At 33.9% G+C, this 12941-nt stretch overlaps 1 protein-coding gene across 1 annotated transcript; it reads right to left on the reverse strand.

Moving 5' to 3' along the window:
* Window positions 1–353: 353 nt before the first annotated feature.
* Window positions 354–9537, reverse strand: LOC131053160 (endoglucanase 16-like). The gene is made up of 9 exons (XM_057987780.2): window positions 9331–9537; window positions 9001–9213; window positions 8715–8915; window positions 8498–8575; window positions 8255–8407; window positions 8055–8163; window positions 7744–7907; window positions 7359–7669; window positions 354–720 (listed from the first exon to the last, which is right to left on the reverse strand). The coding sequence occupies exons 1-9, from the start codon at window positions 9535–9537 to the stop codon at window positions 354–356; spliced, it is 1803 nt and encodes a 600-aa protein (XP_057843763.2).
* Window positions 9538–12941: the final 3404 nt, after the last annotated feature.

A 12941-nucleotide genomic window follows, 5' to 3' on the forward strand; every position in this document is an offset into this window, starting at 1 on the left:
AGGCAACCATTTTGTGCAAGCGTAGATTTTCCAATCAAGCAAGGACCATCACAAAGCACCCTCAACATGTCTTCTTCACATGAAAATGGCATCAATAACGCACCTTTGGATATAGCCGTTATCTCCACTTGACCTTTATGTGTCCATTTATGTTTCACAAATGTCCCAACAACATCAATATTCAGCGTCGGGCACAAAATTTTTCCAACCCAAGTCATTGCCATAAGGCTAATGTTATGCTCAATTACTGGGTCTGGAACTGCAATAGAAGATCTACCCTTTTCTGGTTCTGAGATATTATGAACTGGGAGTAGCGAGGACTTTCCACTCGGTTTGACACCGAATAGAGACGTCTACGACCAACCGTTGTCCCTACAAATAGGTCCCTTCCTTGGGCTGTGTCTAGCACATGATGCTCCATCCCCCCCATCAGGATCGAGAGGCTTGTCACCAGCTTTTGGGTTCCCATCCACTAGGTCCTTTCCATTTGGCTTAGAGGAATCAGGCAGTCCTGAGATCCATCCTTTCCGCCCTCCCCTTGGTTTGCTTGTCCATTGCAGGGTTTCCCGCCTAGTCCTAATTTCAAATTCAAAGTCTCTCCCTTCTCCCGGTCCCGCATCGCTCTCCAATTTTTGCTTTGATACAAATTGTTGAACACACCATGGGGGATTAATTGAAAGAGAACCGTGCACTAGTTTGTTGTTTCTAAGAGTGATCTCACTATATATCACAATTTATATTTCAATTGTGTGAGATATTTTTCACATCAACATTTTAGATTATACTCCATCATCCATTATCAAGATGGAGGAGTTTATAAAGATAAGGAAACCACATCTACCTTCCAATGTTTAATTTCATAGCTTACTAGATAGTAGAAAAGAAGGTCGAAATAGGTTCAAACATCATAAAAAGTAGTTTAGTCCAATAACTTGTTGAAATATGTGCAAACACCTCTAAATTAGTTTTTCCCAATAACATGTTATTGCCATAAACTAATTTTAGAGGTGTTTGCACCTATTTTAACCTTGTTATGAGGTATCTAGTAAGCTGTGAAATTAAACATTGGAAGGTACATGTGTGTTCCTTCTATCTTGTATGATTTCTTATTTGGAGCTATGATATATCATAGATCAAGCATTTGGGGTTAAATTGTATTGAGGTTCCAATTCATATAGCTGTCATGATTGGTTTAGGAAGAGGACACGAAAACCATCATGCAAGTAATTGGAGATGCTAGTTGTGCTACAAGCCCTTTTATTCTTATGCAGCCCATATGTATTGTTTAGATTAGTTTCCTATACGTGTTGTAAAGACCAGAAGGATTTTGTTTTTGCATACTATAAGCTTCTTTTCATTCTTGGTAATTGTATGTTCTACTTTTTTTTTGCATGCTTCATTTATCCCATTTGACTATAGAGATTATTTTAAAAATTGTTAGTGCTAATCGAGGAAATGAATATGATAAAGTACTAAGTCAAGCCTGGTTCGAGGGTATTGTAATAATTGAGAAATGAATATGATAAAGTACTAAGTCAAGCCTGGTTCGAGGGTATTGTAATAATTGAACTTCAATAATGTTCCATCCTAGAGAAGATTCATGCATAAAAAGTTTAATTGCATATCATCTTCTTCTTGATGACAACTTGCATGAATTGTATCTAGATTGTTTAGTTTTTCTTGAGCACATCATACTCATAACATCACACATTTTAGTACATTTGAGATAACATCTCATATTTAGAGCATTTGGTTAATGATCTTGAATATGTCATTTCATTTACATCATGTCACATGTTAGTTTGAGGGTCATTCATTATGGTTAGTGTGCTTGAATCTTTGTGGTACTTGTTACTATATATCAGTTTTAGTCATAACTCAAGATCAACATCAAGGTAGGCATGAATATTCAAGACTTCTTCATTAACATATTATGGAGTTAATCTACTTCCATCCTCTTTCAACATCAATGGGAAGTCTTTCCCACTAGGTGTTTTCTCTTTAACAACTTTGTTAGGGTTTCTTTGTACTTTTCAAGACCCTAATCTCTTTGTATCCACGTAGTTGTGCATGGAGGGTGTTAGTGCAGATATTTTTTCTAGATAACCTTACTTGTGAATACTATGTACTTTTTATATGATTTGTTCCTGTGTGCTATCTTGTATGGTCATCACATGTCTCTATCCTAGATAGAAAACTTTCTATTCTAGATGACAAAAAATATTTCAATATAAATTTATATCTTATTAAGTTAAATATTTCATTGAGTTAATGCATTAAGCTATTTATTTACATATTTTTTGTCTCTCACTATTGTCTTAGTTTGACTATACATGTGCTTGACTTATGTGGCTTTCTAATATTAGAGATATATTCAAAGGTTCTAGCCAATCCAAAAAAAAAAATCAATTTTTAATATGCATTGCCAAGTGTAAGCTGGTCAATGACGAGTGCAATATTATAAATGAAAAATGAATTAGGGAAAATGACATTGAGATGGAAAAGGTGTTTTGTATAGGGTGGTCAACAGTGGCTAATGTAGGAAATTTCAGTCATTGAAATAATGGATTTGTTATGTAGGGAAAGACCTAAAAAAATAAAAAATCAATAGGGTGTTAAGGAGTAAATAACGTAAGGGTAAGAGTGAAATGAGTTGAATTTAAGGCAGTGAAATCACATGGAAATGATTGTGGACTCATTATCTGTTGTCCACAATAGTTGCATCTTTGATGAATTATTACTTGACACAATTACTAATTCCTTGCGGGAAACAATCTTGTCGTGCATTTTCCATTTTTATAGAATAATATGGTTAGATTGGAATGGTCACAGAGAGGTCGATCTAAATATTTGTGTTCCCCCTAACAAAAATACAAGGACTCTAGTTCTATGTTTCTACCCTTAGCTCAAGCTACCTCTCTAGAGTCTCCCTTTTGATAAAGGAGCCTTTACATCTATATTGATACACAACACCAAAAAAATGTTTCGAAGCCTTATTAGATATATAGTGTTTTTTAGAATCCCAAATTGGTAAAATAGCCCACATTAGACATATGGTTAAATTATAAAGTTGAGGTTGTGTGTCCTCCTTATATGTATGGGGAGAACATTCCTCTTTCTCTCACTTTTCCTACCCTTCATTAGAACTGGAAATCAACCCTACCTTTTATCTCTTAGGGATATTAAGGTCACCTTTCCTTTTGAGCCTCTTGATTTTAAGATCTATGATGATTGTATCTAAGATATGTCTTGGAAACTTGACTCTAGGATTATTATCTTGGAAATTATGGAAAAGCATCCTTTTGTGAAAGAGTTTTCAGGTCAATCCAAATGAAATTGGTTAAACATTGAGTCTCCAAAGGTTGACCTACTTTATTGTGCCCTCTTTTTGGTCATCTTCCACTATTTTGTTTCTATCATGAGAATCACTAATTTCTATTAGGACTCTATTTGATTGTCCCTAAAATTCTGAACAAGTGTTGGGATTGTGTTGGAAATAGAGATTTGTCAACTTAGTGTCTTGATTTATAACTTGCAATCAAATTTGTTATCAAAAGATACACATACAGTCCAACAAGTTATAAAGACAATTCTAATCATAATCCTAATAATTATAAATACATGTGAGTTTTCTTTGAGGATTTACCCAATGACTCATCCATGCTATGAAGCCCATGAGAGATCATATAAGGTTCCTTGAGCCTATCCATTAAGTTCAAGGACTTGAAAGTACATTTGTCATTTGACCTCCTAGCTTAACTTGAATGGACCATTTGTCTACTTTCTTTCCTTATATGCCCACATCTCGCCTCCATAATGGGATGACAAATTGGATGAAACTTTAAAGAAATTAATTATTTGTTTTATTATACAGTGATTATATACATACATATATGTATATATATGTATATATGTATATGTATACATACATATATATATATATATATATATATATATATATATATATATATATATTTATATATATATATATATATATATATATATATATGTATGTATGTACATGCGTGCACGCACGTACACACAAACACACACACAGATATATGTATGTATGTATGTATGTATATATTAGTAACACCATTTAAGGTCGATTATAATTCCTTTTTTCTGATTTGAGTGTCAAGTGGCTTTTCCTTAGGAAATCATGGTACTTTTCTAGCGCATCTCATGAAAATAGAAATGATTTTTTGATGTGCAATAGGTTTTGATTAGACACTGGAAAGGTTAAGAAAGTAAGAAAATAATTACTTCAATCTACTTCAAATACCTCACTTGTATGATTACATTTCTATTTTGAGCTTACTGTTTCCGTAGATTTGGGTGGCATTTGAGGAGATGGATTTAGGAGGGAAAAATGAACATTTTGTTTCATCATTTTTTTCTCTTTGTTCTCTCTGTCTACTAGTGGTTTAAATAATAGAGTATAATCCTTTGAACTGATGCATTTGAGTTACATTTACTAACTGTGAGTTTCCAACATATGTGTCCTACACAACGAAGCATATGAAGTACATCTTCAAGTGGGATTGTGCGACAATCTAGCGGGCGATCATTATTATAGTGGGCGAAGAGGTTCTTAACCTGAACGCTCCTCAATTTTTTTTTCCTTCTTAGGTTGTTTTTGTTTTCCTATCTAATGCATTTGATTTGCTTCAGAATTATGGATCTCTGTTCCATTTGTGTTCTATATGTCAGGTACGGGTTCGTATCTACTGATCATGATATTGAAAGGGTTGTGAAAAAGCATGACTTGTTTAAAGGTAAGGGATGGATAGATGTATTTTCCCTAAATTTTTCTTTTGAAGAAGCCCCATTATGTTAGTCTATATAATACTATGAAAATAGGTCTTGAATCAAACAACTGTAAGATCTTTGACAATGAACCAAGTTTGTTCTTTGAGCAGATTCCTTCTTCAGAGGCATCCCAAATTTCAGAACTCTTTTATTCACGTCATCACTTGGTTCTACATCAACTGCGTCAACATAGGATCGAGAATATCTCAATTTGGCTACACTTTTAAAATATTCTTTTAATTATGAGGAATTATACATGCTCATTTAGACCCTTCTCAATAAAGTGTATTATTTTTTATAGAAATTAAAGAGGGATCTCTTAATAGGGCAAAAATATATTCAAGAAAATGCATGATGGCTAACTTCTTTGAGCCCTTATCACACATGGTTGGAATTAAATTTTATATGGTGCATGGTTTCAGCATACTAGTCGTTATGGTCTTTCAGAGTGTTGTTTTAGATTTAATAAATGGGGCTCAAAATTATGGGCTGCAATACAAAATATATATCAAATCTTTATATTGGTAACCTCCAGAAAGGGATTTACAAAAATGGTAGCTCTAATCCTGACTTATTTTGACAAAACAATTGGATTTTATTAAATTATTCCTTGCAAAATTCCTTTATTACTATGGTTGTTGGGGTTATTTCTATGAATATAGTTCTCTCTTGTGTTGTAGAATTGTGTTGTTTGGTGACTTTCCAGTGCAATCATCAAACCTCTAAAAGTAAGGAAATTTCTCAATAGGAAAAATTCCATCCTTTTGAAGATGAGGATCTCCTTCATGTTTCATGTAAGTAGCGCATTTGTTTTCTGAATGAATTTTTGGACCATTAAGATGAATTTATTTGCCCTAACATCATGAATATCACGCTAGACTAAGAGTACGATTTTGATTAAACATTGGTAAACTTGATAAGTGACCAAGTATGAAATCCAGGGTTTAAAAATATAAAATGGAATCCCAAGCCTCTATTTGAAAGACCTCTTAGTGGATCTCTCAAGCACTCCTTACCAAGAGAAAATTAAAGAAAAATAGTGAAGTCTTTTTGTCCTTTGACATTAAAGCAAAGTTACTTTTAGTCAAATTTTGGAAGGATGGTTTGTTAATATGTTTTAGCAAACTTAAACTTTGTCAACTTCCTCTGTCTTCTTCCTCTTCTTTTCTCCTCATTTTTCAATTAGATTTCACTCTCTATTTTATATGCCATTTTTTATATGAGTGGGCCCTCATTCCACAACTTGTCAATAAAAGAATTACCTATAAATATAAAATTGTAAACAATTATTTAAAAAAAAATCAAAATCATAAGAAGTAAATCAATATATTACCAGGTGAATGAATGGGAACTTGTAGGGGAAGAAAATATAAAATGAAAATAAAACATCATATTTTCTTTAGAAAAATAAAATAATGTGGTATTCAAAAGCTACATAACCAATTGCACATCGGCGTGAAGGGTTTCTCTCTTCAGCCATTTGTTGATGGCTATAATGTGAATGATGCATTTTATTTATTGCTTTATTATTTCTTTCCAAGGTACTTGGGCTCATGGTAAAAGCATAATTGCTGTTTTCAACTTATTGGCGATTGAGTTTTTATTCATTAATATATTATTGTTGCGAGAATTATTGTCACATTGAGTTATTATTACTTGTATTTAAAAGAAATAGTGAGATGAGTGAATTAAATTGTTTAGAAAATATGCTTTAGAGTAAATAGGCATTGCTTCATTGAGCACCTATGAATTTGTGATAAAAAAGTGCGAGAGACAATGTACAATGCAACAAATAAATTGGTTGATGTATAATAATGTGAGAGACAATGTACAATCCAACAAATAAATTTGGCTCATGTATAATAATGAAGACATGGGATGGGGGATTTCCATTTTTTAGAGGGTGAAAGTATTATAATTAATTGATGACAATGGTTATTGTTGATGAATGTAATTTAAGAAAAAGTTTGTATGTGCACAAGTTATCACCATCCTTAATATAATCATATCACACCTTTGAGCACATTACACATTTCAAATTAACAATTTTAACAATATTAAATTTCATATTAATAATTGTAACAATATTAAAAAGTAAACTAGTTTCATAATCAAGTAATAATGACCATGATTATTGTTCATCCATGTGATTTAAGGAGAAATTTGTATGTATACAAATTCTAACTACCCCTAATGAAATTGTATAATACCTATCAGCATAACAAAAAAATTAATAATATCACCTTTTTATTATATTAAAACATAAACTATTAATAATATTCAATTCTAATTCTAACATAAATAGATTTATATATTTTTTACTTTAGAACCAACATAAAAGCTGTAACTTGAAAATAATAATTTTTATTGTGTTAATAATGACATGATTCATCTTGGGGGCCTTTACTCATATAGCCTCCCACAATTGTAAATACTCTAGTGCAACATAATCTGTCATTTCCAATGATTGATGGAAAGATTTTTCCTAGTTCTTTGATGTCCAAGAAAATCAACACTGCCTGTTAGTTTTGCATGTCATTCTGTACAATTTTGCAAGAACACCCACAAGAGGAGAATTTATGTATGTTGTAGGTTCAAGCATGCTAGATTTGGTCCTGAGGTCTACAAAACGATCATATTTATCTGGGCCCCCCACTATTGCCCCAATTAGTGTGTTTGGATTGGAAGAATCTTTGTGAAACCAGTTCATAAAACCTTCAATGCATTTGATCTTCCTTGGTTGTTGATGAATGGAAACTACAGATGCTCCTCTGTGATGTGGTTGCCTTGGATATTTGGAACCGTATCCTACCATATATGAAATGCCCAGAGGATTCCTTCCTAATAAATAATCAATCTGCAAAGGATATGATTAGGATTCGTTATATTGTATGCTCCAAAATACAAAAACAGATAATGTAGTGTGCTTACTTGTAGCTTTGCGAAGCCCATAACGTCGTTGGGTTTAAAGAGAGTGTTGCCGCATGACAATGTTCGCTTCTTAGCTGATAGTAAATCACTGTATCTTGCCATCAAAAAAGCAGCACTGGTAACATATTGAGTGTTGGCGCCATCTCTAACATACAACAAACCTCCTGTAACAAAAGAATTGTATTACAGATATCACTAAGAGAATTTTGAGGGCTATGATTAGAAAAGGAGTAGTAACAGAGGATTTATATGGTTGTGACTAGAAAAAGGAATGATTGTTAGTGGTACTGGTGAAGAGATAGAGAGTTCACCTGGGGTGGTTTTAACAGAACGAATGGGACTGCCTGGAAGAAGTGAACAAACAAAGCGTTCTGCATTACTTCTATAGGCTGAGAATTGAGCTTCCCCTTGGAAATATAACTGGTTGGTGAAGTGCATAAGTTAGCTTTAAGCTAGAGTATGTTTATATTACATTTTATTTAAAAAATTGCACCAATCAGTCTACGCTTACGTCTGTTAGAAGCACTTGAACTCCAGCATATTTGAGGTCCCAGTTGAATTCATTAACATATGCCTTTACATCGTCGTGCTGGATAATATAGTTGGAATAATATGAGGATTTGGTAGCTCTGTATAGCCAAGATGCAGCCCATAGAAGCTCGTCCTGAGATCATATTTACAAGTGCATATGTTAAAAGAAAACCAAATTCTGGTTACAAGTGCATATGTTAAGAGAAAACCAAAGTCTTCTTACATTGTAGCCTGAAACAGAGCAATAAAATGGACACTCTCCTCCGTAGGTGCCCTTGTATCGATCGGCAAAGCTGAAGAGCTGAAGGGAAACATGAATGGCCGGTTAGAAAGAAGATGGATGTATAAGGTTTTTCTCAAAATGGATGGATGAAACTTGTTGATTTTGCTGTGTTAGTTAACAGCTATGTTTTCTATTTTACTTGAGCACCCAAACATACCGATTGAGAACGTTGGAGGAGAAGGTGTGAGTAACGAGGGTTTGTGAATCTGAAAACAATGGAGGAGGCAGCCAAGGCTGCGGCCGTTTCTGCTGCAATTTCTGATCCAGGGGTGTCTTTATCAATCTTGTAAAGAGATCGAGGAGTGTCCATATCTTCTGGACGCTCCCAACAATTATGGTCTGCCTGGGGATCACCCACCTATTTCATGCATCAAGATCAACCTCGTCAGTTTTTCATAATCTTGAAGAATGAATGCTGAATATTTTAGATTAGATTTCTTTACCTGAACCCATAATTCATTTGGAGTTGCACTAGCCTTGAGAAAGTAGTCAGTTCCCCATCTAATAGCGTCCCTTGCATTCTGAATCTCTCCTGCAGCTTTCAACTCTTTCCCATAATCCAGTGTGCCCCAAGCGAGTGTGGTGATAGTGAATGCCATGGGAAGCCCATATTTCACGTTATCGCCTGCATCGTAGTAACCCCCAGCTAAATCAACCTGCAGTTGAGTTGCACATAAAATTTTGTATGGAGTCAATTTGGAATGATAGTATGATCCACTTCTATTTTTATTTCTAAATAAATTGAATAGGGATTTATTTCTGCTTCTACTTACGTTTTGCAACTTCCCATCTGTGAGGCCAGAATCTCCTCTCCACTTTACTCGCTGGGATTGTGGGAGTTTACCGGATCGTTGGGCCTCTAGAAAGAGGATAGACTTAGATAGAGCATCTCTGTAATCGAATTCTCCACGAACCACCTGCCACTCACCACAAAACAGCAACAACACCACTGCCAAAAGCGTTTCCATTGCCTTGGCCATATGGATTCTCTTCTTTCTTTGATATGCAATTTAGAATTGTGCGCTAAATTTATAGACTTGTTAGTCGTGGGATAAAGCTAGTATTTATCACGAGGACTGTGTATGAGTTTCTGTTGCTGAGTAATGCATGGGAACTGCAAGATTTAGAGCATGGGACACCACAAAATAAACGATAAATACTCAGCACCTCAAACAGTTAATACGAGAAATCAGGTTGATGCCTTATATCATTTGTCTTTTTTTCGATTGTTGTTCACAAGAATTATACGTTTCACAAGATATATACGTTTTACCTTCAATTTTGATTTGTTCTTGTTCACAAGAATTATAAGTTTTAGCATTTGTTTTGATTTGTATTATTTTCCGTCTGCACCGCAATGCTACCGTTAGTAATTATCGTTGTTCGTTGATGAATGGTAAGGGAGAAAACGATTCTAATTACAGGCTAAGGCAGGTGAAAGTTTGTAGTTTGATTTAAGATATAATACTATTGTTAAAATTCGGTTTTAGGATTAATGCTTTAATATAATATACATACGTGTAGTAAGTAATTATTGTATTATATATTTGTATCAAGTATTGGAAAAATATTTTTGGTTTACATGATGTTATACTATACTTTAAAAAATAAAATCTGAATTTAATTGTTTATTGTAAGGTATTTGTCAATAGTATAGTCATTATCATTCAATATTTTCAATAGGAGTTGCATAAGAGAAAAGAGAAATGAAAGTTGCAATAAGCTGGTCTTTAGCCTCATCATAGTTCTCACCACTCTAGTTCAAAAAAAGAAAAGCCATTTAGAGGACACTCCCTACTTGTATCCTCCTTTGCTTGCAGTGGCTGGTTCAAGCCTCTTCCGTAGTGAAAAGTCATTTGAAGTAAAACAAGAGTTTCTCAATAAGGAGTGGTAGGCCATATAAGACCTACTATTGTTAGATCAATCTTAGTTTCTCTAGTGCTCGCATGTTGGTTTCCTCAATCTTCTATGGTTTCTAGTTGTTTTTTATTAGATTAAGTAAGGAATGACCCCAAACCATTAGACATCCAAATAAAATGGCGTGGGAGAGAGATGCGTCTTTCATCTTTAGAGGAAAATTTCCTTTTGGAACTACTAGGATGAGGAGGCTTCTGGTCATGATCATTAGGAGAATTATACGGTGCAGTGGGGTTGAGAGTGGGGTTTTATCCAAGCAGTAATTGTAAATGGTATAAATGAAGCCCTTATATAAGGGCGGGTAAAAATCTTAAAAAGAACACTTGTCCAGGGAAGAAAATAAAAATAATGGATAACTAACAAGCTTATTATGTCTTAAGTGATTAAGAATGGGGAAATTGTACCTGTGGATTGTTACAAATTGTCCCTCCAATATGAAGTACTTTATCAAATGGTAGGTAATGGATCCTCACAATAATGAAATGTTTTCTTTTCTAAATCGATTCTAGTGTCTCTTTAGTCCCTCACCATTCTCTAGAAACATTGAAATGCACTCCTCATAAGAATTTGTTTACTTATTCGAGAGACTTTTTTTCCATCACACTTCAACGCAATCACTCGGACAATAATCTCTTCTGAAACCTCTAAATTGATACCACCCACCATAAATCTCCCACTTTTCATGCTATTCATAAACTAGGACAAGAGGTCATCATCACTACCTTTCATAATTATGAAGAATACTATGATTCCTCTCCTATCATAGATGTCTCACACTTGTGTATTCTTTTTTAATAAGACATACAAGGTGCATTGAACAAGAAAATGTTGCCCACCACCCCCCCCCCCCGCTCCCCATGTGATTGTAACTTTCTCACACCCAAGAATAGAGCTACATGCCATTGGTCTTAATTATGGCGAACATTCCAGGAACCCTATTGTGCAACCACAGTTTGGAGAGTTGATACAAGTCCTCCTTTTAAGTAGCTTACCTCATGTTGGATGGAGAAGCATTCCTGCCACTTGGGGCCAAGGTATCAAGTTTTCCTCGTTAGATGCTCCACACTCTTGGGCTTAGTTATGGTGACTGTTCCAGGTGTCTTATCGTGCTTCTTCTCCAACCCCTATTATGGTTGATTATGGGAAATGGAGTTCTATATTCTATATTTGTAGGGTTAGTACCAAAGTTTACATTGGAAAGGAAATTTATAATTAATATTCTATATTTCTTATTTTTAATTGAACATTTGATTTTAGGGAAAGATTTAGGATCATCCCAAAAGGGAACATTACACGTTGACACTAACTGGGAATAAAAAATGAAGTAAATTTAGAAGACAATTATTTAGAATTAGACTGATATGAATGGTCTAAATAGGAAACTTATTTCTAGTTTATAATACCTGCATTATTTCTATTTCTCCATTGGGTTGGAGATAAGCTAATTTTCAAAATAGATGATAAAAGGTTTTCCCATTGAGATAACCCACTTCTTGAAAGAAATTTAGAGACATATCTTGGTTCAAGTTTCACAACTTGTGATGATATCAAAGGATCATAGTGAAAGTTGAATAGTGAATTGGTTCGTCCTAAAAAAGCCTCTAAGAAAGTTAGAAGTAGTAGTAACAAAGAAATTAGTAGTTGAGTATCACTCAAAAATATTTGCAGGACAATATGAATCATCAAGAAAAATCAATTGAAAACAAAAAAGTGTAATGTTCCCAATTTTTACGTGACATTTATTATTAAATTTACGTTTATTAAGTGGTAAAAATTATTAAAAATATTTAAATGATGATTTAATGTAATTATTTTAATTAAATTATATATATATATATATATCACTTTATTATAATAAAGTTCTCCAAAGTATAATTAACATTTTAATCAGCTAAGACGACCTAATGTTCTAGATGCTTCTTGGAGTTCTTTATAGGGAGACTGGATGGAAGAAGAAAGGCATGATTGATTTGATGAATTTGTCTAATGCTTTACATTATCTCATCAGTGAGGACAAAAACCTTCAATCATAAGGATGGTTGGATGGAAACTTGGATCTTCCAATGGATTAGAAGATTTCCTAGCCGATAAAGGATGTTGGCTAAATTTGGGCGAAATTTTGTTAATTTATGAAGAAATCCTCGTGGATGAAGAATTGACACCCTTAGCCATGTCACAACCATTTAATTAGCCTTATTTTGTTCTGATTATTTCAGGTGAACTGACGCATGCATCATATTTAACGGACATAAGACACAACACATTCAGATGAAGCATGGTAGTGAAGATTTAAAAGACTGTCATTCTTCTCACATCATAGGAAAAGTGTTCTTCAACATGACTGAGGTGGCATCTTTCCAACATTTGTGCAAGATTACCAAGTAGTGTGGGAAATATATATTGGTAACACCATTTAAGGCCGATTATAATTCCTTGTTTCTGATTTGACTGTCAAGTTGCTTTTCCT

This window comes from Cryptomeria japonica, unplaced genomic scaffold (genome assembly GCF_030272615.1).
Source record: "Cryptomeria japonica unplaced genomic scaffold, Sugi_1.0 HiC_scaffold_486, whole genome shotgun sequence".
Lineage (NCBI taxonomy): Eukaryota > Viridiplantae > Streptophyta > Pinopsida > Cupressales > Cupressaceae > Cryptomeria > Cryptomeria japonica.